Source organism: Bubalus kerabau, chromosome 22 (genome assembly GCF_029407905.1).
Source record: "Bubalus kerabau isolate K-KA32 ecotype Philippines breed swamp buffalo chromosome 22, PCC_UOA_SB_1v2, whole genome shotgun sequence".
In the NCBI taxonomy this organism is placed as follows: domain Eukaryota; kingdom Metazoa; phylum Chordata; class Mammalia; order Artiodactyla; family Bovidae; genus Bubalus; species Bubalus kerabau.
The window spans coordinates 21,066,941-21,092,609 of NC_073645.1; the positions used below are offsets into that span (position 1 = coordinate 21,066,941).

At 38.9% G+C, this 25,669-nt stretch overlaps 2 protein-coding genes across 4 annotated transcripts in view; one reads left to right on the forward strand and one right to left on the reverse strand.

Moving 5' to 3' along the window:
- The window catches only part of ARHGAP19 (Rho GTPase activating protein 19), a 70,889-nt gene that overhangs the window by 24,488 nt on the left and 20,732 nt on the right, over positions 1-25,669 (reverse strand). For 2 of the 3 annotated variants that reach the window (XM_055559858.1, XM_055559860.1), the window contains exons 2-6: positions 17,097-17,362; positions 15,784-15,864; positions 13,671-13,880; positions 10,355-10,581; positions 8,327-8,413 (exon numbers count right to left, since the gene is read on the reverse strand). In XM_055559858.1, coding sequence (XP_055415833.1) covers positions 8,327-8,413; positions 10,355-10,581; positions 13,671-13,880; positions 15,784-15,864; positions 17,097-17,362 — 871 coding nt within the window. The remainder of the gene's footprint in view (positions 1-8,326; positions 8,414-10,354; positions 10,582-13,670; positions 13,881-15,783; positions 15,865-17,096; positions 17,363-25,669) is intronic. The other variant, XM_055559859.1, reaches the window with a different exon arrangement.
- Positions 9,241-9,718, forward strand: LOC129636463 (40S ribosomal protein S15a-like). Its single transcript, XM_055559861.1, has one exon. The coding sequence runs from the start codon at positions 9,244-9,246 to the stop codon at positions 9,631-9,633; it is 390 nt and encodes a 129-aa protein (XP_055415836.1). The 5' UTR covers positions 9,241-9,243; the 3' UTR covers positions 9,634-9,718.

Here is a 25,669-nt window from a genome sequence, read left to right on the forward strand (position 1 = left end):
CTGCTTTATTGACTATGTCAAAGCCTTTGACTGTGTGAATCACAATAAACTGTGGAAAAATCTGAAAGAGATGGGAATACCAGACCACCTGACCTGCCTCTTGAGAAATCTGTATGCAGGTCAGGAAGCAACAGTTAGAACTGGATATGGAGCAACAGACTGGTTCCAAATAGGAAAAGGAGTACGTCAAGGCTGTATATTGTCACCCTGTTATTTAACTTATATTCAGAGTACATCATGAGAAATGCTGGGCTGGAAGAAACACAAACTGGAATCAAGATTGCTGGGAGAAATATCAATAACCTCAGATATGCAGATGACACCACCCTTATGGCAGAAAGAGCCTCTTGATGCAAGTGAAAGAGGAGAGTGAAAAAGTTGGCTTAAAGCTCAACATTCAGAAAACTAAGTTCATGGGCATCAGGCCCCATCACTTCATGGCAAATAGATGGGAAAACAGTGGAAACAGTGACAGACTTTATTTTGGGGGGCTCCAAAATTGCTGCAGATGGTGACTGCAGCCATGAAATTAAAAGACGCTTACTCCTTGGCAGGAAAGTTATGACCAACCGAGATAGCATATTAAAAAGAAAGACATTACTTTGCCAACAAAGGTCTGTCTAGTCAAAGCTATGGTTTTTCCAGTAGTCACGTATGAATGTGAGAGTTGGACTATAAAGAAAGCTAAGCACCGAAGAATTTATGTTTTTGAACTGCAGTGTTAGAGAAGACTCTTGAGGATCCCTTGGACTGCAAGGAGATCCAAGCAGTCAATCCTAAAGGAAATCAGTCCTGAATATTCACTGGAAGGACTGATGCTGAAGCTGAAACTCCAATCCTTTGGCCACCTGATTCGAAGAACTGAGTCATTTGAAAAGTCTCTGATACTGGTAAAGACTGAAGGTGAGAGGAGAAGGGGACAACAGAGGATTACATGGATGGATGGCATCATCGACTCAATGGACATGAGTTTGGGTAAACTCTGGGAGCTGGTGATGGACAGGGAGGCCTGGCGTGCTGCAGTCCATAGGGTCACAAAGAGTCAGACACTACTGAGCGAATGAACTAAACTGAACTGAACCAAGCCAAATACATCTAGGAGACTGTACTCATGTTTTATCTCTGAAGTTTATATAATCTGTATTCTTATGATCCTCCACAGTGATATGTTACCTGACACAGTAAAGTAAAAGAGACTTCGCTGGTGTGATTAAGTTAAAGACCTTGCAATGGGAGAGTATCCCACATTATCTAAGCAGGTTCACTTATAATCATAATCACAAGGGTTCTTAGAGGCAGGGAACTTTTCCCAGCTGTGGTTAGAAGGAAACATGACTATAGTAGAAGCATCAGAGAGACACAACATTGCTAGCCTTGAAGATGGAGAAAGGGTAGTCCCCAAGCCACGGAATAGGGGCAATCTCTAGGAGCTGGAAAAGACAAGTAAACAGATTCTCTGCTAGAACATCCACAAAGGAGTGCATCCCTGCCAGCACCTTAGTTTTAGCCCAGTGAGATTCCTGCCAGACTTACGACCTATAGAAATGTAAGATTAAGTCACTTTGAAAAAAGCCTTCACAGTGCAGTGCAACTTCATCGTATACTTGAATTGTGTGCGCTGGACCAAGGGCAAGAGAATGGGCTCCACAGATAACAGATCAGAAGGTGGGAAAGCTAAACTAGGAGATGCAGTGAGATCTCTGTGATCCCATCTCTCTTTCAACTTATGAGTGGTGGGCCACAAAAAGTTAACCCCATGGCAATGGTAGCAAGAGAACTCAACAGAATGAGAGTTTGATTAGGAAGTGCACCTAGAAATTCCCCATTTTGATTCACAACTACTGCCTTACTCTTCATATTCACAACTCCTCTCAACTTACTCCCATAAAATCATGCTTTGGAACTAGTTCTCCCTCTAAATGAGGTGTATAAGAACTGATTTGAGAGACCTTTGCTCACCATTAAAAACTATTCTTTCTCCAGTTGTCCTGTGACTGCTGCTCTAATTCACTTACCTAGATCTTGACTTCTAATTGATCATAATCTTTCACTTGGGCACCTAAGCCTCCAATACAGCCCTGACCCTTTGTTTTCCAGGCTACTAAGCCAAAGATTCTGACCTGTGTTTTCTAAACTCTGAACTTTGGATCACACCACCCTGAATGGGTAAATTCTAGGGTGGCCTCCATGTTTACATTCTGCATAACTCCCTCTTCCTACGTGTGAATGGACTTGAGACTTGTTGCTAACCAATAGAATATTGGTGACTTGAGTGTTACTCCTGTGATGATTGGGTTACATGATATAGCTAAACAATCGTGATGAAATTATGAGATTATATTTATAATACATGATATATGTAATATATTTTATATATATGCATAAAATACATCTCAATCTCCATCTTGTTAGCACACACTAGAGAGACCCTCCTGTTGGCCTTGCAGACTATAACATAAGAAGAGAGATAAACTGAAGGAAAAACTGTTAAATAAAAAGGAACTAAAACTAGCCAGAGCAACTAGGCAAGAAAAAGAAATCAAAGACAGCCAAATTTGAAAGGAGTAAAATTATCTCTATTCATTGATGGTATGATCTCATATGTAGAAAACCCTAAATATTTCATAGAAAAATTGCTAGAACTGATAAATTCAGCAAAGTAGCAGGATACAAAGTCAACACACAAAAATGAGTTGTACTTCCATACACCAACTATGAACAATCCACAAAGGAAATTAAGAAGACAACTTCATTTACATATAGCATCAAAAAGAATAAAGTACTTAGAAATTAACCAAGGAGGTAAAAGATTGGTACAATAAAAACTACAAAAATTCACTGAAAAAAATTAAAGTCAACATAACTAAATGGAAAGACATCCCAGATTCATGGATTGGAAGACTTATTACTATTAAAATGTCAATACTACCCAAAATAATCTACTGCACTCCCTATCAAGATTCCAATGATAGTTTTTATAGAAATAGAAAAATCCATCCTAAAATTCATACAGAGTCAAAGGGACCCCAAATAGCTAAAACAATATTGAGAAAGAAGAACAATGCTAGAGGACTCACATTTCCTTATTTCAAAACTTACTACAAAGCTACAGTCATCAAAACAGTACGATATTGGCATAAAGACAAACATACAGACCAACTGAACAGAAGAGGCTCCAGAAATAAACCCTCAGATGTATGGATTTTCAGTAAGAGTCACAAACAAGACTATTCAATGGGGAAATGCAGTTTTTTTTAACAAATGATGTTGGGAAAACTGGATATCCACACGCAAAAGGATGAAACTGGACCGCTACCTAATACCATATACAAAAATTACCGAAAATAGATAAACACAAGACATAAAACAATAAAACTATTAAAGCATAAGGCAAAAGCTTCAGAGTATTGGATCTGGCAATGATATCTTGCATATGTCACTAAAGGCATAGGCAACAAGAGAAAAAATGGACAAATTGGACTTCATAAAAAATTTTTTAATTTTGTGCAGCAAGACACTATTAACAAAGTAAAAGCAATCCACCCAGTGGGAAGAAATATTTTCATATCATATGTCTGATAAGTGATTAATATCTAGAATATATAGAGAATACCTACAACTCAGTAACAAAAAATAACAACCAATTCAAAAATGGGCAGGAATTCTCCAGTGGTCCAATGGTTAGGACTTGATGCTTTCGCTCCTGTGGCATGGGTTCAATTCCTGGTCAGGGTAATAAATCCCACAAGCCATGCAGCATGGCCAAAAAAGAAAAAAAGAAATGGGCAAAGGACTTGAATACACATTTCCCCAAAGAAGATATGCAAATTAGCAATAAAGACATGATAAGGTGTTCAACATCACTGATCATTAGGAAAATGCAAATCGAAACTACAATGAGTTGCCATCTCACACCCAATAACACAGTTACAATCAAAAAAATCCCCCAAACAAAATAACAAGTGTTGTTGAGGAAGCAAAGAAATGGGAATTCTTGTGTACTGTTGGTAAGAAGGTAAAATGGTGCATCAACTATGGAAAACACTACAGCAGTTCTGTTAGACCATACGATCCAACAATTCCATTTTTGGGTACGGAGTCATACCTCAGAATCAAAAGACTATTGGTTCTAGGATTTCCCCATAGATACCAAAATCCATAGATACTCAAGTCCCTTATATAAAATGGTGTATTAACAGTATTTGCATATAAGCTACATAATCTTCCTGTATACTTTAAGTCATCTGTAGATTACTTATAATCAGATCAGATCAGTCGCTCAGTCGTGTCCGACTCTTTGCGACCCCATGAGTCGCAGCACACCAGGCCTCCCTGTCCATCACCAACTCCTGGAGTTCACTCAGACTCACATCCATCGAGTCAGTGATGCCATCCAGCCATCTCATCCTCTGTCATCCCCTTCTCCTCCTGCCCTCAATCCATCCCAGCATCAGAGTCTTTTCCAATGAGTCAACTCTTCGCATGAGGTGGCCAAAGTACTGGAGTTTCAGCTTTAGCACCATTCCTTCCAAAGAAATCCCAGGGCTGAGCTCCTTCAGAATGGACTGGTTGGATCTCCTTGCAGTCCAAGGGACTCTCAAGAGTCTTCTCCAACACCACAGTTCAAAAGCATCAATTCTTCAGCGCTCAGCCTTCTTCACAGTCCAACTCTCACAACCATACATGACCACAGGAAAAACCATAGCCTTGACTAGACGAACCTTTGTTGGCAAAGTAATGTCTCTGCTTTTCAATATGCTATCTAGGTTGGTCATAACTTTCCTTCCAAGGAGTAAGCGTCTTTTAATTTCATGGCTGCAGTCACCATCTGCAGTGATTTTGGAGCCCAGAAAAATAAAGTCTGACACTGTTTCCACTGTTTCCCCATCTATTTCCCATGAAGTGGTGGGACTGGATGCCATGATCTTTGTTTTCTGAGTGTTGAGCTTTAAGCCAACTTTTTCACTCTCCACTTTCACTTTCATCAAGAGGCTTTTTAGTTCCTCTTCACTTTCTGCCATAAGGGTGGTATCATCCGCATATCTGAGGTTATTGATATTTCTCTCGGCAATCTTGATTCCAGTTTGTGTTTCTTCCAGTCCAGCGTTTCTAATGATGTACTCTGCATATAAGTTAAATGAACAGGGTGACAATATACAGCCTTGACAAACTCCTTTTCCTATTTGGAACCAGTCTGTTGTTCCATGTCCAGTTCTAACTGTTGCTTCCTGACCTGCATACAAATTTCTCAAGAGGCAGATCAGGTGGTCTGGTATGCCCGTCTCTTTCAGAATTATCCACAGTTTATTTTGATCCACACAGTCAAAGGCTTTGGCATAGTCAATAAAGCAGAAATAGATGTTTTCCTGGAACTCTCTTGCTTTTTCCATGATCCAGAGGATGTTGGCAATTTGATCTCTGGTTCCTTTGCCTTTTCTAAAACCAGCTTGAACATCAGGAAGTTCACGGTTCACATATTGCTGAAGCCTCGCTTGGAGAATTTTGAGCATTTCTTTACTAGCGTGTGAGATGAGTGCAATTGTGCAGTAGTTTGAGCATTCTTTGGCATTGCCTTTCTTTGGGATTGGAATGAAAACTGACCTTTTCCAGTCCTGTGGCCACTGCTGAGTTTTCCAAACTTGCTGGCATATTGAGTGTAGCACTTTCACAGCATCATCTTTCAGGATTTGGAATAGTTCAACTGGAATTCCATCACCTCCACTACCTTTGTTCGTAGTGATGCTTCCTAAGGCCCACTTGACTTCACATTCCAGGATGTCTGGCTCTAGGTCAGTGATCACACCATCGTGATTATCTGGGTCGTGAAGATCTTTTTTGTACAGTTCTTCTGTGTATTCTTGCCATCTCTTCTTAATATCTTCTGCTTCTGTTAGGTCCATACCATTTCTGTCCTTTATTGAGCTCATCTTTGCATGAAATGTTCCTTTGGTATCTCTGATTTTCTTGAAGAGATCTCTAGTCTTTCCCATTCTGTTGTTTTCCTCTATTTCTTTGCATTGATCGCTGAAGAAGGCTTTCTTATCTCTTCTTGCTATTCTTTGGAACTCTGCATTCAGATGTTTATATCTTTCCTTTTCTCCCTTGCTTTTTGCGTCTCTTCTTTTCACAGCTATTTGTAAGGCCTCCCCAGACAGCCATTTTGCTTTTTTGCATTTCTTTTCCATGGGGATGGTCTTGATCCCTGTCTCCTGTACAATGTCACGAACCTCATTCCATAGTTCATCAGGCACTCTTAACTATCAGATCTAGGCCCTTAAATCTATTTCTCACTTCCACTGTATAATCATAAGGGATTTGATTTAGGTCATACCTGAATGGTCTAGTGGTTTTCCCTACTTTCTTCAATTTAAGTCTGAATTTGGCAATAAGGAGTTCATGGTCTGAGCCACAGTCAGCTCCTGGTCTTGTTTTTGCTGACTGTATAGAGCTTCTCCATCTTTGGCTGCAAAGAATATAATCAATCTGATTTCGGTGTTGACCTTCTGGTGATGTCCATGTATAGAGTCTTCTCTTGTGTTGTTGGAAGAGGGTGTTTGCTATGACCAGTGCATTTTCTTGGCAAAACTCTATTAGTCTTTGCCCTGCTTCATTCCGTATTCCAAGGCCAAATTTGCCTGTTACTCCAGGTGTTTCTTGACTTCCTACTTTTGCATTCCAGTCCCCTATAATGAAAAGGACATCTTTTTTGGGTGTTAGTTCTAAAAGGTCTTGTAGGTCTTCATAGAACCATTCAACTTCAGCTTCTTCAGTGTTACTGGTTGGGGCATAGACTTGGATTACTGTGATATTGAATGGTTTGCCTTGGAAACGAACAAAGATCATTCTGTCGTTTTTGAGATTGCATCCAAGTACAGCATTTCGGACTCTTTTGTTGACCATGATGGCCACTCCATTTCTTCTGAGGGATTCCTGCCCGCAGTAGTAGATATAATGGTCATCTGAGTTAAATTCACCCATTCCAGAATACCTAATACAATATAAAGAATACCTAATACAATATAAATGCTATGTAGTTGTAAACACAATGTAAATGATATGCCCAGGTTCAGAGAAGCATTATTCACAAGAGTTAAACATGAAGGCAACCCAAGTGGCCTCAACAGATAAGCAAAATGTGGTATATGCAATGAATGAAATTTCAGCCTTAAAAAGGAAGGAAATTCTGACACATGTTACAACATAGGTAAACCTTGAAGACACGCCAAAGGAAGTAAGCCAGTCACTAACAGACAAATATTGTATGGTTGATTCCACTTTCATGACGTACTTAAAGTGGTCAAAATCAGAGACAGAAAGCAGAATGGTGGTGGCCTGGGCCAAGGGGAAGGGGTGAATGGGGGAGTAATGGTTTAATGAGTTTTAGTCTTTTAACTAAACTAACTTTATTGTTTAATGGCATTTTAGTTTAGGAAGATGAAAGGAGTTCAAGAGATGGATGATGGTGATGGTTTGCACAACAGTACGAATGTAATTAATACCACTGGCCTGTACACATATAGTAAATGTTGTCATATGTATTTTACCACTTTTTTTTTTTAAGAAAGGCAAAAAAAGGAACCAGAACAGAGTGGTCTTAAAAATTCTCAGCTTTTCCAGATGGCAAAAGACACTAAAATTAAGAAATTCACCATCAGGAAAGCACACTCTAAAGAAAAGACCAAGGATGTGACTGTAAAACCTTTTGCTAAAACATTGGAAACATCAAAAGGTCAAAAATATTCAGTTACACAAAGAGCCCTTTCAAAAGGATAAAGGCGTGCCTCCCAGAGCCTCTCAATACAACCAGAGGGCCTCCAGGAAGCTGAAAGGTACTGTCCCTCAGCCTTCTCAGCAGGAGTCCATGGAAGAGAAGGGTTTATCTTCAAATTTATCTTCTGAGTGAATCTCACTAAAATCCACAGAGACCCACAAAGCTATTAAGAAAATTACATTGGCAGAAACACTGCTAGTTTGTACTAAAAACGACTATGAATACAAGATGAAAGGAGGCTGTCAAATCTCAACTGGCAGGAAGCAGGCAGGATAAAACTACTGCTCTGCTTCGAGCATCTGCTGTTTTTCATGAAAAAGGAAGGATGACTCAAAGGGTAGAGCCAACAGGCCAGGAGGTGGAGCCCTGCTCAGCTCTCAGGCACCTTCGTATTCTTCCCTACCCAGGTCATTCCCTCTCAGTTTTACCACTGTCTATTTGGTTCCCAGTTCCAGTCAGGGCCTTTCTTATTTAGCCATCTTTACAGCCCTCTCAGGATCCCACCTTGCTCCATCTCTTTATCTTCTCACTATCCAAATCCCATGTATTACCTACCTTAAAAAGTTTCTGAGAATGTTTAATCATAAAAGCCATCCCATCATTTAATTTTGTGATATTCTCTTGAAGGTCATTTGCAGTGGCCTATTCAGAGCAAAAGAAAGCAAAAAAAAAAAAAAGAGATGAAGAACTGGGAAGTGGAAGGCAGATACTCCCATTTACTTATTAATAAGCTAATTTTTTCAAATGTATGATAGCGTCTATCGCCAAGAAAGTCGACTCTAATACAGTGTTTAATTCTGGAAAGACTTTTTGGCTCAGCAGGTTTCCACTTGAAACGATATAACCTAGGAAGAACCATGTGTCCCTGAAGTGACCAGGAAATCCAAGAGAACCAATTTTCCTTTTCTAATTCTGCCTGAGAATTAGACATGTATGCTGAAGATCATCTTTCCTGGGAAAAGGGACAAGAAGAACAGAATCCATACCAGTCACCAAGAACATTGCTCTCCAGAGAAACTAGTTTCTCCAAAGACAAAAGAGAACTGTCACTACGAATTGATGTTAAAGGTGACATCCGTTTCTTAAAAATAGTCAAATGGTCACTGACTCCCTTCTCTTGTTTCCCCTGCCTCTTTTTAAGCACTTCAGCGTCTCTACTATCCCAAAGCCTGCATTCTCAACATGTATCTTTGTTACTTAATGTTTGTGTGTTCTAAGACCTCTTAACTTTATAGTCATAGATCACTTGTTTATTTTCAGTCTCATTGAGCTGGTTCTAAAACTTTTAGTTATGAGGTTTTATCCCCTTAACATGGACAAATCTTGGTATGTCTTTTTCCTCTCATATCCCTCCCCACAGCAACCTTCCTCTGAGCAGAAGCTCTGTTTTATGAATGGACAGGAATATGAAACTACGGGCTTCCAGGTTAAGAATTAGTTCAGTCTTTCTGCCATCTTTCCGTGCCGCCAGAATGGTGCGCATGAATGTCCTGGCTGATGCACTCAAGAGTATCAACGATGCTGAGAAGAGAGGCAAATGCCAGGTCCTTATTAGGCCGTGCTCCAAAGTCATTGTCAGGTTTCTAACAGCGATGAAGCGTGGTTACATTGGCGAATTTGAAATCATTGATGATCACAGGGCTGGGAAAATTGTTGTGAACCTCACAGGCAGGCTAAGTAAGTGTGGAGTGATCAGCCCCAGATTTGATGTGCAACTCAAAGATCTAGAAAAATGGCAGAAGAACCTGCTCCCATCCCGTCAGTTTGGTTTCATTGTACTGACAACCTCAGCTGGCCTCATGGACCGTGAAGAAGCAAGACAAAAACATAAAGGAGGGAAAATTCTTGGATTCTTTTTCTAGGGATGTAATACATACAAGTAAAATGCCTCAGAGGAAAAAAAAAAAATTAGTTCAAAAGACTATATAATTTACTTCTCATGTAAGTCACTAGGAAGGCCGTGGTCTCAGTTAAAGAAGCACATTCAGGATATATACATATCTACGGCTGAGTCCCTTCACTGTTCGCCTGAAATTACCAGAACATTCTTAATCGGCTATACCTCAATACAAAATAAAAAGCTGAAAGTTGAAAAAAAAAAAAAGAAGGACATTCAGCTTTCTCTAAGGAGAGCACATCTACAGGACATAGGAAAGTTAGGACAAGGCAGTGTCGCTCTATCTGAAAGCTCAGGGCTCCGCTCTCCTGGAAGATCATACAGCTCTGCTTTAAATTCACACCATTTGATCTTCAGAAATCAATTTGATTTCCCAAGAAGGCTTTCATGTTAAGAAGGAGTTTACATTGACCACCCAACATGAGTATTCTGGTATATTTAGTAGCTATAATCTTCCACTAAGAGTTTACACTAAAATTGTAATTCAGGTTTATCAGATTGATTTATAAGCGAGATTAACAGGAATTGGCAGTTTGGTAACTCTTAAATGATCTAACAAAGTAAGTTCCTAACCTTATAAAGCTGAAGACCAGAACTTGGACCCCTGATAACCACACGAAGTACAGCTATAGGATGAGGCCCAGCTCAAGAAAACCAAGCAGTCTTTCTGTTCCCCCGACACTTACATTTTTTGGCCATAAGACATGAGGTGCAAACATAAGGGCAAGGTTATAGGCGGACATCTTATTCTTGTCTTGTTTCTTTGCTGTCTGGTACAGGAGATCAAGCAGTAACTTCAGCAAGTTGCGATTGGGCGGAGGGAGAATGAGGAACAGCAACTGAAGAGCCTCGATTTGCCGTTCCTTATCTGGTACACTGGTCTTGTTTCCTTTATCATCAAACTGCATCAAATCTTGAGGATAAAAGAGATGATTGTAAGGGATGGAAAATATACAAGAAAAAAAAAAATCAATGTTCCTACTATGTATCATCCTCCAATAAGAGAAAGGAAAAAAAGAATCAAGTATAAACAGATTATAGCAAAATATAATAACAAAATCATATCAATATAATTTAATAATAAAAAGACAAAAACCCAGTTAAAAATAGGCAAAAGACTTAAACATTCCTTCAAATAAGATATACAAGCAGCCAATAAGCATCTGTATACTCGGTATCATTAGCTATCAGGGAAATGTAAATCAAAACCCCAATGAGATACTACTTCATAATCAGTGGTGTGAGTGAAGTCGCTCAGTCGTGTCCAACTCTTTGCAACCCCGTGGACTGTAGCCCACCAGGCTCCTCCGTCCATGGGATTCTCCAGGCAAGAACACTGGAGTGGGTTGCCATTTCCTTCTCCAGGGGATCTTCCAAACCCAGGGATTGAACCCAGGTCTCCCACATTGCAGGCAGACGCCTTAACCTCTGAGCCACCAGGGCAGACGCCAATCAGTGTGGCTATAGTCCAAAAGACTGACAATAACAAGTGCTGGCAAGAATGCTGAGAAAATTAAACTCTTCTACAGGGACCTCCCTGGCAGTCCAGTGGTTAAGCCTCTGTGCTTTCACTGTAGGGGGTGCAGGTTTGATCACTGGTTGGGGAACTAAGATTCCACATGCCATACAGTGGAGCCAAAAAAAAAAACCCACCATTCTCCTACATTGCTGGTGGGAATGTAAAAAATGGTGTGGCTACTGTGGAAAACAGCTTGGCAGTTCCTCAAAAAGTTAAACATAGAGTTATCACATGACTTAGTAATTCCATTCCCAGTTATATACTCAAGAGAAATGAAAACAGTCCACACATATCTCTGATAATGCCACCCCCTTCACACTTCCTCAACAAGATATTTTACTGCTAAAAAACTATGAGAGTGAATCATGACCTGATACCAGGATGATCCAGGTATCAGAGTCAGAATCATGGCTCCTTACAGAGTCAGAATCATGGCTTCTTCTCTCACAGGCTATATAGGTTATCAATTAAAAACTGTCCCTGTTGCTGTTGCTGCTAAGTCGCTTCAGTCGTGTGCGACTCCACAGACGGCAGCCCACCAGGCTCCCCGTCCCTGGGACTCTCCAGGCAAGAACACTGGAGTGGGTTACCATTTCCTTCTCCAATGCATGAAAGTGGAAAGTGAAAGTGAGGTTGCTCAGTCCTGTCCGACTCTTAGCAACCCCATGGACTGCAGCCTACCAGGCTCCTCCATCCATGGGATTTTCCAGGCAAGAGTACTGGAGTAGGTTGCCATTGCCTTCTCCCCTAGGTCATCAGAATTTCAAAAGACACTGAAAAACATTTGGGTATAATTCATATAGACCTGAAAATGATTACAGTGTGTTATTGAAGCTGTTTAACTTCAATTATAATTCTAGGTTTAGGAAAGGCAAATAATATCTCTAGAAACTGTTTCCTGTTAATACGAAATTGAAAACACAAATCCCTCCCTGTTATCAGTAAGGCATATCAAATGCTACACCTGTGCCACACCTTAGTGTGCTCTCAAAGACCAGTGAATCATGGGGTGGTGGAGGGGAAGTTTCAGATACTGTACTAAATTAACAGGAAAGCAAACAGAACAGGCATTATTCATGTTAACCCTTATAAAAAGAACTTATCAATATTTTCTATATCTTTTTCAAAGATCCAAAAACTTTTATTTCTCCCCCCAAAAAACTGTGATGATATCGAGTGTTAGTTGCTCCGGCGTGCCCGACTCTTTGCAACCCCATGGACCACAGCCCACCAGGCTCCTCTGTCCATGGGATTTTCCAGGCAAGAATACTGGAATGGGTTGCCATTCCTTCTCCAGGGGATCTTCCTGACCCAGGGATGGAATCTGGATCTCCTGCACTGCAGGCAGATTCTTTACCGACTGAGCTACGAGGGAAGCCAAAAAAACTATAAAGCTGTATAATATTCTAGAAATATTTTCTCATTTGTATCATCTAAATTGTTCCTGGAAGTGCTAACAAAATCTAATCTTACTTTAGAAATTCAAAACCTATTTTTTTCTAAGCGGTAAAAATTATTCAAAAGAAAAAAACCTTCTATTTATTTTCCTTAAGATTAGAAGCAAGAAAGAAAGGCTCAAGGGTAGAAAACTAAGTAAATACAGTACGGACGTTGATGCTGTGTGCACTTAGAGCCTATAGCAGCACAACTGCTGTGCAATTTAAGAATGAATTCCTTACCACACAGGCATAAAAGGAAAAGAGGAAACTGTTTACGAGCTGAAAATGGAACATTCTCCAAGACACATTAAATTAAAAAAGCAAACCACAGAACCATGTGTATAACACCCTACCATTACATAAAAAGAGAGAAAAGAAATATATGCAGGTGTTTTTAAGTGTCTAAAATCTCTCTGTAAGGACACATTAGAAATCAATAGTACTGGTTCTCTCTTGGAAGAAAAACTGAGTGCCAGGGAACAGAGATGGAAAAGAGGCTTTTCACTGGATGCTCTTGGAACCTTTTGAATTTTAATTCATAAGAATGTATTGCCTATTTAGAAAACAAGCAAAATTATTTTTTAAAGAGCAAATTTTCAACAGTAGAGATGATCTCAACTGAGGCATATTAATACTTGGCAAAAGTTCCAAACCAAGGCAAATACATCAAAACTGTGACCATTGACTTGGGTGTGTCAATCAATCCAGTGAAAAGCATACATTAATTAAACAACTAAAATGTTCAAAGCACAATGCTAGGATCCATCAGGAACACAAAAATAAACAAAACCCAGACTGTATCTTCAAAGAAGTTTATTTGACAAAAAAATTTGACTAAATCAAACGTAACTAGCCAATGCTTATGAGTATTCAGAAAGCCCAGAAATATCATGAAGTCTTAACCAATATTAGCAGAAGTTACAAACAACACAATATTATTGTTTACAAACAACAGAATATTCTGTGGGTTACAAAAATATTCCAGATGACTTTACTAAATTGAAATAAATGTACCTACAGCCCCTTCTCACCTCCAATACTCACCAGCAATTTTGAGGTGTGCGTGAAAATGTTTATGTGTCAGCAGGGGCTCAGGTAACTCTCCTAGAAACATCTTCAGCAAGGTAGCAACATCATTTGAGTGAAACTCCCCTGATTCCAAGTCAATATCAGTTCCATTATTGAGAGCATCTCTTAAAATCTGCTGTCGGACACTATTCCCTGGTACTCTAAACAAACCCTCTACTCGTAAGTCTGTTCGGCATGGAAGAAGAACAGGGGACAGGAAAAAAGAAACAGAATTATGATTAAAATAAGTCATCTAAAAGACCACTTTATACTTGAAAGACGCTTACAAAGACCCTGAAGGAGGTTTTGCCCTTCTTCTCAGAGGAGTTGAGACCTACTAACCCCTGGGGAAACTTATCTGAACATCCCTGAGCACCCAGAGATCTTCCAGGCTGAGAGATGGTCCACCCAGGAGTCACTGAACCTCCTGAGGCACATCTGGAGACTGAATTTTATCTGGTCTTTTTTTAACTCCTATTGAAATATAGTTGATTTAAAATGTTGTGTTAGCTTCAGGTATACAGTAAAGTGAGATATAAATATATGTGAACATTGCTCAGTCGTGTCCGACTCTTTGCGACCCCATGGACTACACAGTCCATGGAATTCTCCAGGCCAGGATACTGGAGTGGGTAGCCTTTCCCTTCTCCAAGGGATCTTTCCAACCCAGTGATCGAACCCAGGTCTCCCACATTGCAGGCAGATTCTTTACCAGCTGACCACAAGGGAAACCCATATATATATGTATTAGATTATTTTGCATTATAGGTTATTACAAAATATTAAGTATAGTTCCCTGTGCTATGCAGTAGGTCCTTGTTGCTTATCTATTTTATATATAATAGAGCTTGAAAAATAAGTTGGAAGGAAAGCCACGTCTTCCTGAAGTCCCCTTCCCATGAGCCATCTCAGACTTTGTTGGAGGGGCTGAGTTCATCTGTGGAGGTTCATTGCTCCTATAAACAGTTTCCCAGCCTAAAATGAATCGAGGGTCTCTGCACTACCCCAGGAATTAGAACGCTAATCTGTCAGATCACCTTTCCCTCTAAGAGACTGCCAGAAGCTCAGTCATTCCAACTTAAGGATGCTACCCTTCAACCTAGATTCTAAACTAATCTAAGGGTTAAAAAAGATGAGACACATTGTTTCAGTTTGATCTGGTAGAAGCATGAGAGTTCCTGTTTTCAGCTTAGGTATGTATTTCTTTGAACAGCTCCTTAATTCAGGTTTCCAAGTTGAAATGCCTACCAGCCACTCTGGCAACAGTAAATGAATGAACAGGAACCCTAACAAACTGGTAAGCGCCTACCTGTGCTCCAAATGACTGTGTCCAAGAGGCCACAGGGCTCAAGTATGCTAGATCTTCCTGTTATCCAAAGAAAGTGGAAAACCTGGACTTTTCCCATTTTAAAAGACTGGAAACTAGTTTTATTTTTAACTTAATCCTTTGCCAAACAAAACATGAAAACAGATAACTTAAGCCCTTAGGCTGTCAGTTTGTAACCTCTGCTCTAGCTCCCAGCACAATGTCCCAGGTACAGCAAGCCAAAAATAACCATTAGTGTTGAATTCATCATGGCATCACATAAAGCCACACATTTTATATACACTCAGCTGTGCCAAGTACTTAAAGCAATGACATAACCAGTATGACTACTAAAAAAGTGAAAAGGGAATTAAGTTGAGTGTATTTTAATCAGAGAATTCTAGAGTTGAAAGGTATCTTTGGTGATAAATTATTATCCCTGGAATAAATGTTGAGACTCTTTAGAAGCAATGCATTTTTTCCAGAAGAAATGCCTCTCTCAATCCAGGGCAAAATGTGATTTCATAGACACTATCTAATGTGTGTGTGTATATGTGTGAGTGTGTGTGTGTGTGTGTGTTTGAGAGTATAAAGCAAATCAATACATGAGATGAAATTTATAAGGAAATATATTGAGAAACACGCCACCTGAAATTATCATTGATTAATTAGTGTCTTTGTTAATGGTTAACTGACACCTACTAACTCAAGGATATTAAGCTCCCAACAGAAAACTGACAACTGTTCATTAACAAAGAATTAAAAAATTTCAAGTAGTCTTACTCTTGTGTAGATATTCAATCAGTTGGTATATCTGGGCAATGCCTTCCTCTGTCAGTGGGGATCCAAAGACTACTCCTTTTTCTGAAAAAAGCCATACAATAGAACAAGGCTATATTTTCCACAAACAGTACAAAATCAGCATACTTAAAATCAGCATACCCCTCAAGCATCCTGTGTCACAGTTGAGCAAGTTTGTTCACATGGTCAGTACAAAAAAACTTTGGAGTTGGAAGTGCATCAGAAAATGCAATCAGGGAGAGGGAGAGGGTGGGATGATTTGGGAGAATGGCATTGAAATACGTATAATATCATATATGAAACGAGTCGCCAGTCCAGGTTCGATGCACGATACTGGATGCTTGGGGCTGGTGCACTGGGACGACTCAGAGGTATGGTATGGGGAGGGAGGAGAGAGGAGGGTTCAGGATGGGGAACATGTGTATACCTGTGGCGGATTCATTTAGATATTTGGCAAAACCAATACAATATTGTAAAGTTTAAAAATAAAATAAAATTAAAAAAGAAAAAAAAGAAAAAGAAAATGCAATCAGAACATCTTTCAATCAACTCTCTGCAAGTTTAATCTTAGATAGTAGGTTCCCTGAAGGCAAAGACCATCTTCTTCTTTAATTAACAATACTTGGAATATTGATATTTAATTTAAAAACAAACAAAAAATAGAACTTAGACCCATGAGTATTAGAACATAATAGATTATCCACTAGAGTTGGTATAGGGTCTAACCTGTTATGTTTAAACTTTTTTGCTGCCCTTGGGATTTCCTTATATTTAATAAAACAAAATAGAATCTCTTTCACATCTTATCAAAAACAGTGTTAATAATCATAATTTATAGTATATAAAACTAATAACTTATTTCTGAGAAAGCTTTTTGAGTGATTCATAAGTATTAATATTTACCTTATCAAAGCATTCTATGGAATGAAAACATTAGAGAACTACTGCAATAAAAAAATGGTCAAACTTTCTTTACTGTAGTCACCAGCTGTATAACTTTGTTCTTTTAATATTATTTTAGTCTAGTATTAATAGAGCATGAAAATCAAGGTGCTCCTGATAACTATGTAAACTAATCATGCTATTTTCTAGAGACTGATATATATGCTTTAATTAATCTAGATAATTTTCATAATTTTTATCAATGTTACTTAAAGTTTTACTATTCATGTAATGAAAAAAATGACTAAAAAAATGCTTTACAATAATAGTAACTCCTCCACGAATGTGCAAATGTTTGGAGTAGAGCCCAGGAAGCAACTGAGACCTGCCCCCTTCACAGACACAATTCCTACCCTTTCGCTTGAGAGACATTAGAGACCGGAAGAATCCTGATGCCGGGCCCGCCCCACCAGGCAACTTAAGGTCCTCTTCTCCCATCAGCTGAGCCAACTCAGTTCCAGGTAGATCAATAAGTCTTGTAATATTGCTGACCACCAACTCAGTGAACACCTCAGGTTTCTCATGTCGGAGTTTCTCCACAAAAAAGTCAGGATTGAAGATAATGGGCTGACTTTGAAGGGAAGAGTCATTGCAGATGACAAAGTTGCAGATAGCTTCACTGAAAACAATGAAACAGAAGAATCTTTGAGGGGATCATTTTTGTATGCGTTTTTCATTCCCTCTCAACAACACAATTATTCATTCTTTCTGTGGGCTCATCTACATATACCAGTCTTTTGAAAACCTAATACTTGATCTGTTGACTGCACAAAGGAGACAAGCTGGACTCGCTGCTGTTTAGGTTATACCCACATAGATACTCAGAAATTTAGTTTAAAGAAAAGACATCAGATAGCCTCTATGATATGACCTGAATTTGCCTCTTAATTTTACACATTCAGTCTACAAGAATATAAGACCCTTACAGCCTCCTGAGTCTAACAGTAGTTTAGAATTGGCAGCCACACAGACCACATTTCCTTATTAAAAGTTAAACCCTAAACCATCATCATTGTTAAATACTTTTAAAACATTAGACCTGCAACTGTTCCCCCTAACATGGCAATGGGCAATCATTAAATTAAGGCCTTCTTGGGTGTACATGCTCAGTCACTTCAGTCACGTCTGACTCTGTGTGACCCTAGGGACTGTAGCCCGCCAGGCTCCTCTCTCCATGGGATTCTCCAGGCAAGAATACTGGAGTGGGTTGCCAAGCCTTCCTCCAGATCTTCCCAACCCAGGTATTGCAACTGTGTCTCCTGGGTCTCCTGCATTGCAGGCAGATTCTTTACCACTGAGCCACCGGGGAAGCCCCCTCTTGGGAGTACAGCCAGCATATGGTATTTCCCATCCAGTGATCAACTGCTCATAGTACCACAGTCAGGCTACTCGCAAATGCCACAGAAACCATGGGACAGTAAGCATGAGGCTACTGAAGAGACAAAACTATACCTAGTATAATAGACATTTTGAAGACATTTACTCTACCCTCAAGGTCTTTTGGTTCCTAGGTCCCTACACAGACAGGTGTTTCCTTATAATCAGTCCCTTTCAGTTGAGCCAAGTATCCCTGGATTCTATTCCTCATAACCAAAAAGCCTTAACTAGAATGGAAGGCACTTACAGGTACACAAAATAGATATTAATTCAGCCTTGCCCAGGTTCAGAAATAGGTTTTATTTTAAAATCCTTTGTTCTGGATGTCTCTGGCCCATCGTCTAAGTCCAAACTTTGCTCAAGGTCCTTCCTCTCTAAGGCACTTGGAAAAAAATTCATATTTTGCTTCTTCTATCTCTTCTATCACTGAGTAATACTCAGCAGATACGTTCTGCTGGCCCCTGATCTTACCTGGTTTTCCACTCCTACATTATCTGGGCTATACTTCCGGAAAAGCTCCTTTGACTCTCAGAAATACTTTCTTCCTTATTGTTTTCTAATACTTTATTACTAAATTCTTTTTAACATGTACATATAAGAACTGTATTATTCCATCTCTTGTACTAGACACATCACCGCCTGTTTGTATCTATTATCAATTATCTCTAATGGCTTGTTCTAATTCTTATTATATAAACAGTCATCTATTATGCAACCAACGAGTAGATGTAACACAAGCCAGAAAGAACAACTGATCACATCTGTCAGGCAAAGCTGAAATTTACCTGACTCGATCAAACAATCCCACAATAAAACAATCACAACTTACAAGTTTCCACAGCACCCTAGCTACCAAACCTCTGTTCCAGGAAAAATGATACCTCTACATATTAAACATAACTAATCTCTAACACACTTTACCAATACTACCTGGATGTCTTTTTTTTTTTTTGCCCACAGCATGCGGGATCCTAGTTTCCCTGCAGTGGAAGCACAGTCTTAACCGCTGGACGGCTGGGGAAGTTTTACAAAGATCATCTTTAATTTGGTATAATGAAAACAAGGTGTGGGTAAACTTCAGCGTTCATCTCTGTCCTTGAAAAGTTATTACCTAATTTTAATCAACAGCCCAAGTCTTCAGTTGGTGACTACCAAATTTCTTTCTTTTCTCTAAAATGATAATATAAGAATTCACATAAAACTTAAAAATTATAAATATGTGTTCTCAAGCCAAAGTCTTAAGAAAGAGAACTAAAAATGCTCTTTCCTCAACCTTTTTACATACTAAGGCTAAAGATGCCAATGATTTAAAGATGCCAATGATTATGATACAAGCCAATTAAAATCAGAAAGAATCTTCATCCTAAGTCATTGACAAAGCCTCTTTTTATTTTAAATGTTGGCTTATTTCAGTCAAGATATGAGTCAATAGATTATTATTTATAATCACTGCCAATGAGAAATTACTACTGTACTGAGAGAGCCAGAAAATCATGAAATGGATTAGCACCAAAAGTCTTATAATTTATCAAATCTAAGCTTTTATGACTGTCACATCTCTTTTAATTCTGAAAAGCAATTCAGATCAAATTAATTCTAACATATAAATGTACATGAACAGCATCCATTATATTCCTAAAGTAGAAATACATACATACATATAACCTCCAGATCTTCAGTTTATTAATATCCAGAGTAAGACTCAGTTGAGAATCCAAAACTTACATCAGAGTTGACCTTCAGGCACTAAACTGGATCAAATACACACGTAGAAAGGAGCTAGAAGCACAAAACCCTACCTACATTGTTTCTCAACAGGATCCTTTCTGACTCTGTTCCCTCATAGTTAGAACAGGCAGGAGAATAAGTAAGTTCAAGGCTGCCCCCACCTATTTACAAGGAATACAAGAAAAAGATACCTAAGGAGTCCTAGTACAGAAGTAACCAGTAAGCAAACGCAGTTTTTTTTCCCCTTCTGCTTTCTCTCCCTTTCCTTCCCATAATCATTCACTTTTGTTTTGTCTCACTTTAATTTCCTTAACCTAATTCTTTTTTGTCCTCTTCCTTATTTTTTCTGAGTGGAGCATGTGGTAAGACAAAAATGGAGAGAAATGGTTAAAAAGAAGTAAAACGGAAGATAAGAGAAGGAAAAGACAGATACAGTAGGTTATGCTTTTAAATTATCCCCATATCACAAAGTCCAATAATCTCTTTCCATGGAATACATAGTACCACGATGTAAAGCTAAGAATATGAAGGAACATGGTGAAGAACTTAAGAGAAGGGCTAAAGAAAAAAAATACTATTATTAAGCAAAACCACTTCCTCCCTCTCGAGTAACTAATTTTAAAATGAGCTGTAAGTTTGTTCAAGTTTAAGAAAAAAAATTAATTTCTTACATAAGTGCTGAAAGCTTCTGATGAGGCATTGGTAAATCGAAGAGACAGGAAAAAAACTTTCTCCTTGTTTGTTGTAACAAAGAAACCCTCCTTTCCCTGCCCTATCACAGCCTACACAAATTCCAGATATGTGAGAGGACACAAGGCACATTATGTGGCCTGAAAGGCAGTACTTATTAGGACTCTTAAGCATTCATCTGCAAGTAGGAACAAAACAGAAATTTAAAACTGGACCAGTTAATCATATTTGCCAACACGTAGATGAAGCTCAACAACAGTCTCCCATCACATTGAACACTGTATAAGACAAAACAATCACACAGTAAAAGAGTATAAGGATAAGCATATAAAGGCAAGAGAGATCCCTACACAAAAAATAAATTCTAGACAGAATAAAGATCTAAATATAAAAAGTCAAACTTGGAAAAAAAATAAATTAATGGGGCAGAGGAAAGCATTCTTAAACACAACATAAAATGTACAATCCACAAAGAGAAGACTGAAACATTTAACTACATCAAAATTTTAAATGTCTGTTCAACAAATGACATTATAAACAAAGTTCTTAAAAAATGAAGTCACAGTACCTCTGGAGAGGGGAACTGGATGAAAGAACAGGAGTGGGAGAGAAACTTTTCACTGTATGTTTTGTGTTTTCTGGATTTTCGATTCAAGTGAACATATTAACGCTACTCATTCATAATAAATAAATAAATTTAAATTTTTTAAGTATTAATAAAAGATAAGCTATAAGCTGAAAAAAATCTTTTATTCATACAAAAGGATTAGTATTCAGAATTTATCAATATGACTAAAATTTATAAGAAAAACACTCAAAGAAAATTAGTCAAAAGATATGACCAATTCATAGAAGTCTAAATAACTAATAAATATGAAAATAATCCTAACTTTAGAAGTTAAAAAGGTAAAGCAAATTGAAAAATGGTATCTTCTGCTATCTATCATTTTGGCATAAACTATCAGATTCAGTGAAAGTGAAAGTTGCTCATTCATGTCCGACTCTTTGCAACCCCCTGGACTGAATGGTCCACGGAATTCTCCAGGCCAGAATACTGGAGTGGGTAGCCGTTCCCCTCTCCTAGAGATCTTCCCAACCCAGGGATCAAACCCAGGTCTCTCACTTTACAGGCAGGTTCTTTACCAGCTGAGCCACCAGGGAAGCCTATCAGATTCAGGTGATACCAGATTAGGGTGATATCTTCTTATTCTTAGTTTGCTAAGGGTTATTTATTTATTACACTGAGTCTGTGCTTCAGTTCAGTCGCTCAGTCATGTTCAACTCTTTGCGACCCCATGGACTGCCGCACATCAGGCTTCCTTGTCCATCACCAACTCCCGGAGTTTACTCAAACTCATGTCCATCGAGTCAGTGACACCACCCAACCATCTCATCCTCTGTCGTCCCCTTCTCCTGCCTTCAATCTTTCCCAGCATCATGGTCTTTTCTAGTGAGTCTGTTCTTCGCATCAGGTGGCCAAAGAATTGGAGTTGTAGCTTCAGCATTGGTCCTTCCAATGAACACCCAGGACTGATTTCCTTTAGGATTGACTGGCTGGATCTCCATGCAGTCCAAGGGACTCTCAAGAGTCTTCTCCAACACCACAGTTCAAAAGCATCAATTCTTCAGTGCTCAGCTTTCTTTATACTCCAACTCTCACATCCATACATGACTACTGGAAAAACCATAGCTTTGACTAGATGGACCTTTGTTGGCAAAGTAATATCTCTGCTTTTTAATATGCTGTCTAGGTTGGTCATAGCTTTCCTGCCAGGGAGTAAAGGTTTTTTAATTTCATGGCTGCAGTCACCATCTGCAGTGATTTTGGAGCCCAAAAAATAAAGTCAGTTTCCATTGTTTCCCCATATATTTCCCATGAAGTGATGGGACCAGATGCCACGATCTTAGTTTTCTCAATGTTGAGTTTTAAGCCAACTTCTTCACTCTCATCTTTCACTTTCATCAAGAGGCTCTTTAGTTCTTCGCTTTCTGCTATGAGGGTGGTGTCATCTGCATATCTGAGGTTACTGATATTTCTCCCCGCAATCTTGATTCCAGCTTGTGCTTCATCCAGCCCAGCATTTCACATGACTATGTGCTTAGTATTATCAAAATTTTTTTGATAATCATATAATTTTTCTCCTTTGTTTATGTAGTTAATGGTACTGATTAATGTTAAACCAACTGGGTATTTCTAGAATAAGCCCAATATTGTAGTGATGTTTTATTATTTTTATATACTGCTGAATTTGGTTTGCTAATTGTTTGTTTAGGTTTCTCCATATATGTCCATGAGATTATCACGGAATTGTCCTTTCTTATATTTTTATTCATTGGGTTTTATATCAAGGTTGTGCTGGCCTGTCAAAGTGAGTTGGGGAGTGTGTCCTATTTTTCTCTTTTCTGAAAAAGATTAAGTGCTACTGTCATTTCTTCCTTAAGTGATGGAATTGGCTGATGAAGTCATCTGAACCTAGAGTTTTCTTTGTAAGGTTTTTAATTATATTATATATATTCAATTTATTTTGTGTTACAGAACTATTCAAATTTTCTATTTCTTCTTGTATTAATTTTGGTAAGTTGTATATTTCTTTACTGGCATAAACTTGTTTGTAATATCCACTGAGGAGCTTATTAATGTGTCCAGGTTCCATAGTGATCTGCTCGTCCTTGTTCCTGATACTGGTAATTTTTTTTTTATTTATGGATCTTCTCAGAGATTTATCAATTTTTATCAGCATTGTCAAGGTTCCAGTTTTTGGGTTTGCTGAATTCCTCTATTACATGTTTGGTATTTATTTCACTAACGTCTGTTCTGATCTTTATTACTTCCTTTCTTCTTTACTGGACTCAGGATAAGGTGCTACAAATCAATGGGGAATGAACAACTTTTTCACTGAATGGTGCTGAGACATGTGGACAACTATAGGGGGAAAAAGTGAAAATTGACACCTAAATCACTATGCTGCTGCTGCTAAGTCGCTTCAGTCGTGTCCAACTCTGTGCGACCCCATAGACGGCAGCCCACCAGGCTCCCCTGTCCCTGGGATTCTCCAGGCAAGAACACTGGAGTGGGGTGCCATTTCCTTCTCCAATGCATGAAAGTGAAAACTGAAAGGGAAGTCGCTCAGTCGTGTCCAACTCTTCGCGACCCCATGGACTGCAGTCCACCAGGCTCCTCTGTCCATGGGATTTTCCAGGCAAGAGCACTGGAGTGGGGTGCCATCGCCTTCTCCAATGTCACTATACACAAGGTCAATTTCGGGTGAATTATTGATCTAAAGGTGAAAAACAAAACAGTAACCCTACTAGAAGGTTAATACAGAAGAATATATTATTGAACTCAGAGTGGGGAAATAATTTTTAAATTACACATTAAAAATAGCAACCACAAAGAAAAAGCTCAATACTTTTGAGTTCATTAAAATAAGAACTATGTTATCAAAAGACACCATTAAGAAAGTGAAAAATATATCTACAATATATATGGTGGGAAAATATATCTACAATATATATGGTCAAAAAAGGCTCATACCCTGAATATATACAGACTTTGTACAATCAATATGAAAAAATAAATAAATAACCAACAAAAAAACAAGTATGCGATTTCAAGAAACTCTCATTTTAAAAACTACTCAATACCACTAGACATCAAAGAACTGTAAATTCAAAATCAATGACATACTATCATCCAACAGAATGGCTAAAATTGACAATACCAAGGATTAGAAAAAATAATTCTAACTTTATAAAGTAACTCTAACCATAAAGTAACTCTTTTATACAGATAGTGGGGCTATAACTGTTTCATCTTATCTACAATATGAATGAACAAGCATACCCTATGAGCAACAATTCTAAAAACATGCCTAGCATGTGCATGCAGCAACATGGGCACCAAAAATCCCAAGCAAGAATGTTCACTGATACATTAATTTCTAAGCAGCCAAAACTGGAAGCAAAATGTCCAGCAGAATGGTTTTTAAAATGTGGCATATATAATAGCAATTTTTTTAATGTTACTTATGTATTGATTTATTTTTGGCTGTCCTGGGTGGGTCTTCTGTGTACTGGGCTTTTCTCTAGTTGTAGCGAGCAAGGCAATGGCACTCCACTCCAGTGCTTTTGCCTGGAAAATCCCATGGATGGAGGAGCCTGGCAGGCTGCAGTCCATGGGGTTGCTAAGAGTCGGACACGACTGAGCGACTTCGCTTTCACTTTTCACTTTCATGCATTGGAGAAGGAAATGGCAACCCACTCCAGTGTTCTTGCCTGGAGAATCCCATGGACAGAGGAGCCTGGTAGGCTGCAGGCCATGGGGTTGCTAAAAGTCGGGAATGACTGAGCGACTTCACTTTCAGTTTTCACTTTCATGCATTGGAGAAGGAAATGGCAACCCACTCCAGTGTTCTTGCCTGGAGAATCCCAGGGACGGGGGAGCCTGGTGGGCTGCCGTCTATGGGGTCACACAGAGTCGGACACGACTGAAGGGACTTAGCACATAGCATAGCGAGCAAGGGCTGCTCTTCACTGCAGTGCACAGGCTTCTCACTGCCGTTTCCTCTCTTGTTTCGGAGCACAGGCTCACCGGCTTCAGTAGTTGCAGCGTGAGGGCTCAGTAGTTGCCGCTCCCGGTCTCTAGAGCACAGGCTCAATAGTTGGGCCCATGAGCTTAGTTACTCCGCAGCATGTGAGATCCTCCTGGATCAAGGATCAAACCCGTGTCTCCTGCACTGGCAGGCAGATTCTTTAATAATGGCAGATTTTATAGCAATGAAAAAGGACAAAGTCCAGTTACATACACAATCATGAATGAATCTCACAGATAACTGAGCAAAAGATGTCCTTCTCTCTCTCTCTCTCTCATACACACATACACACACACAAACTACTTACTATATAATGCTATTCTCATATCAAATTTTAAAAACAGACAAAAAATATAGTGTTTAGAGATAAGTCTCCAATTTACAATGGTTCAACTTACAATTGTTCAACTCTATGATGGTGTGAAAACAATATGCATTCACTAGAAACTCTACTTCAAATTTTTGAATTTTGATCTTTTCCTGGGCTAGCAATATGTAGTACAATACTGTTTGGTGATGCTGGGCAGCAGCAACGAGCC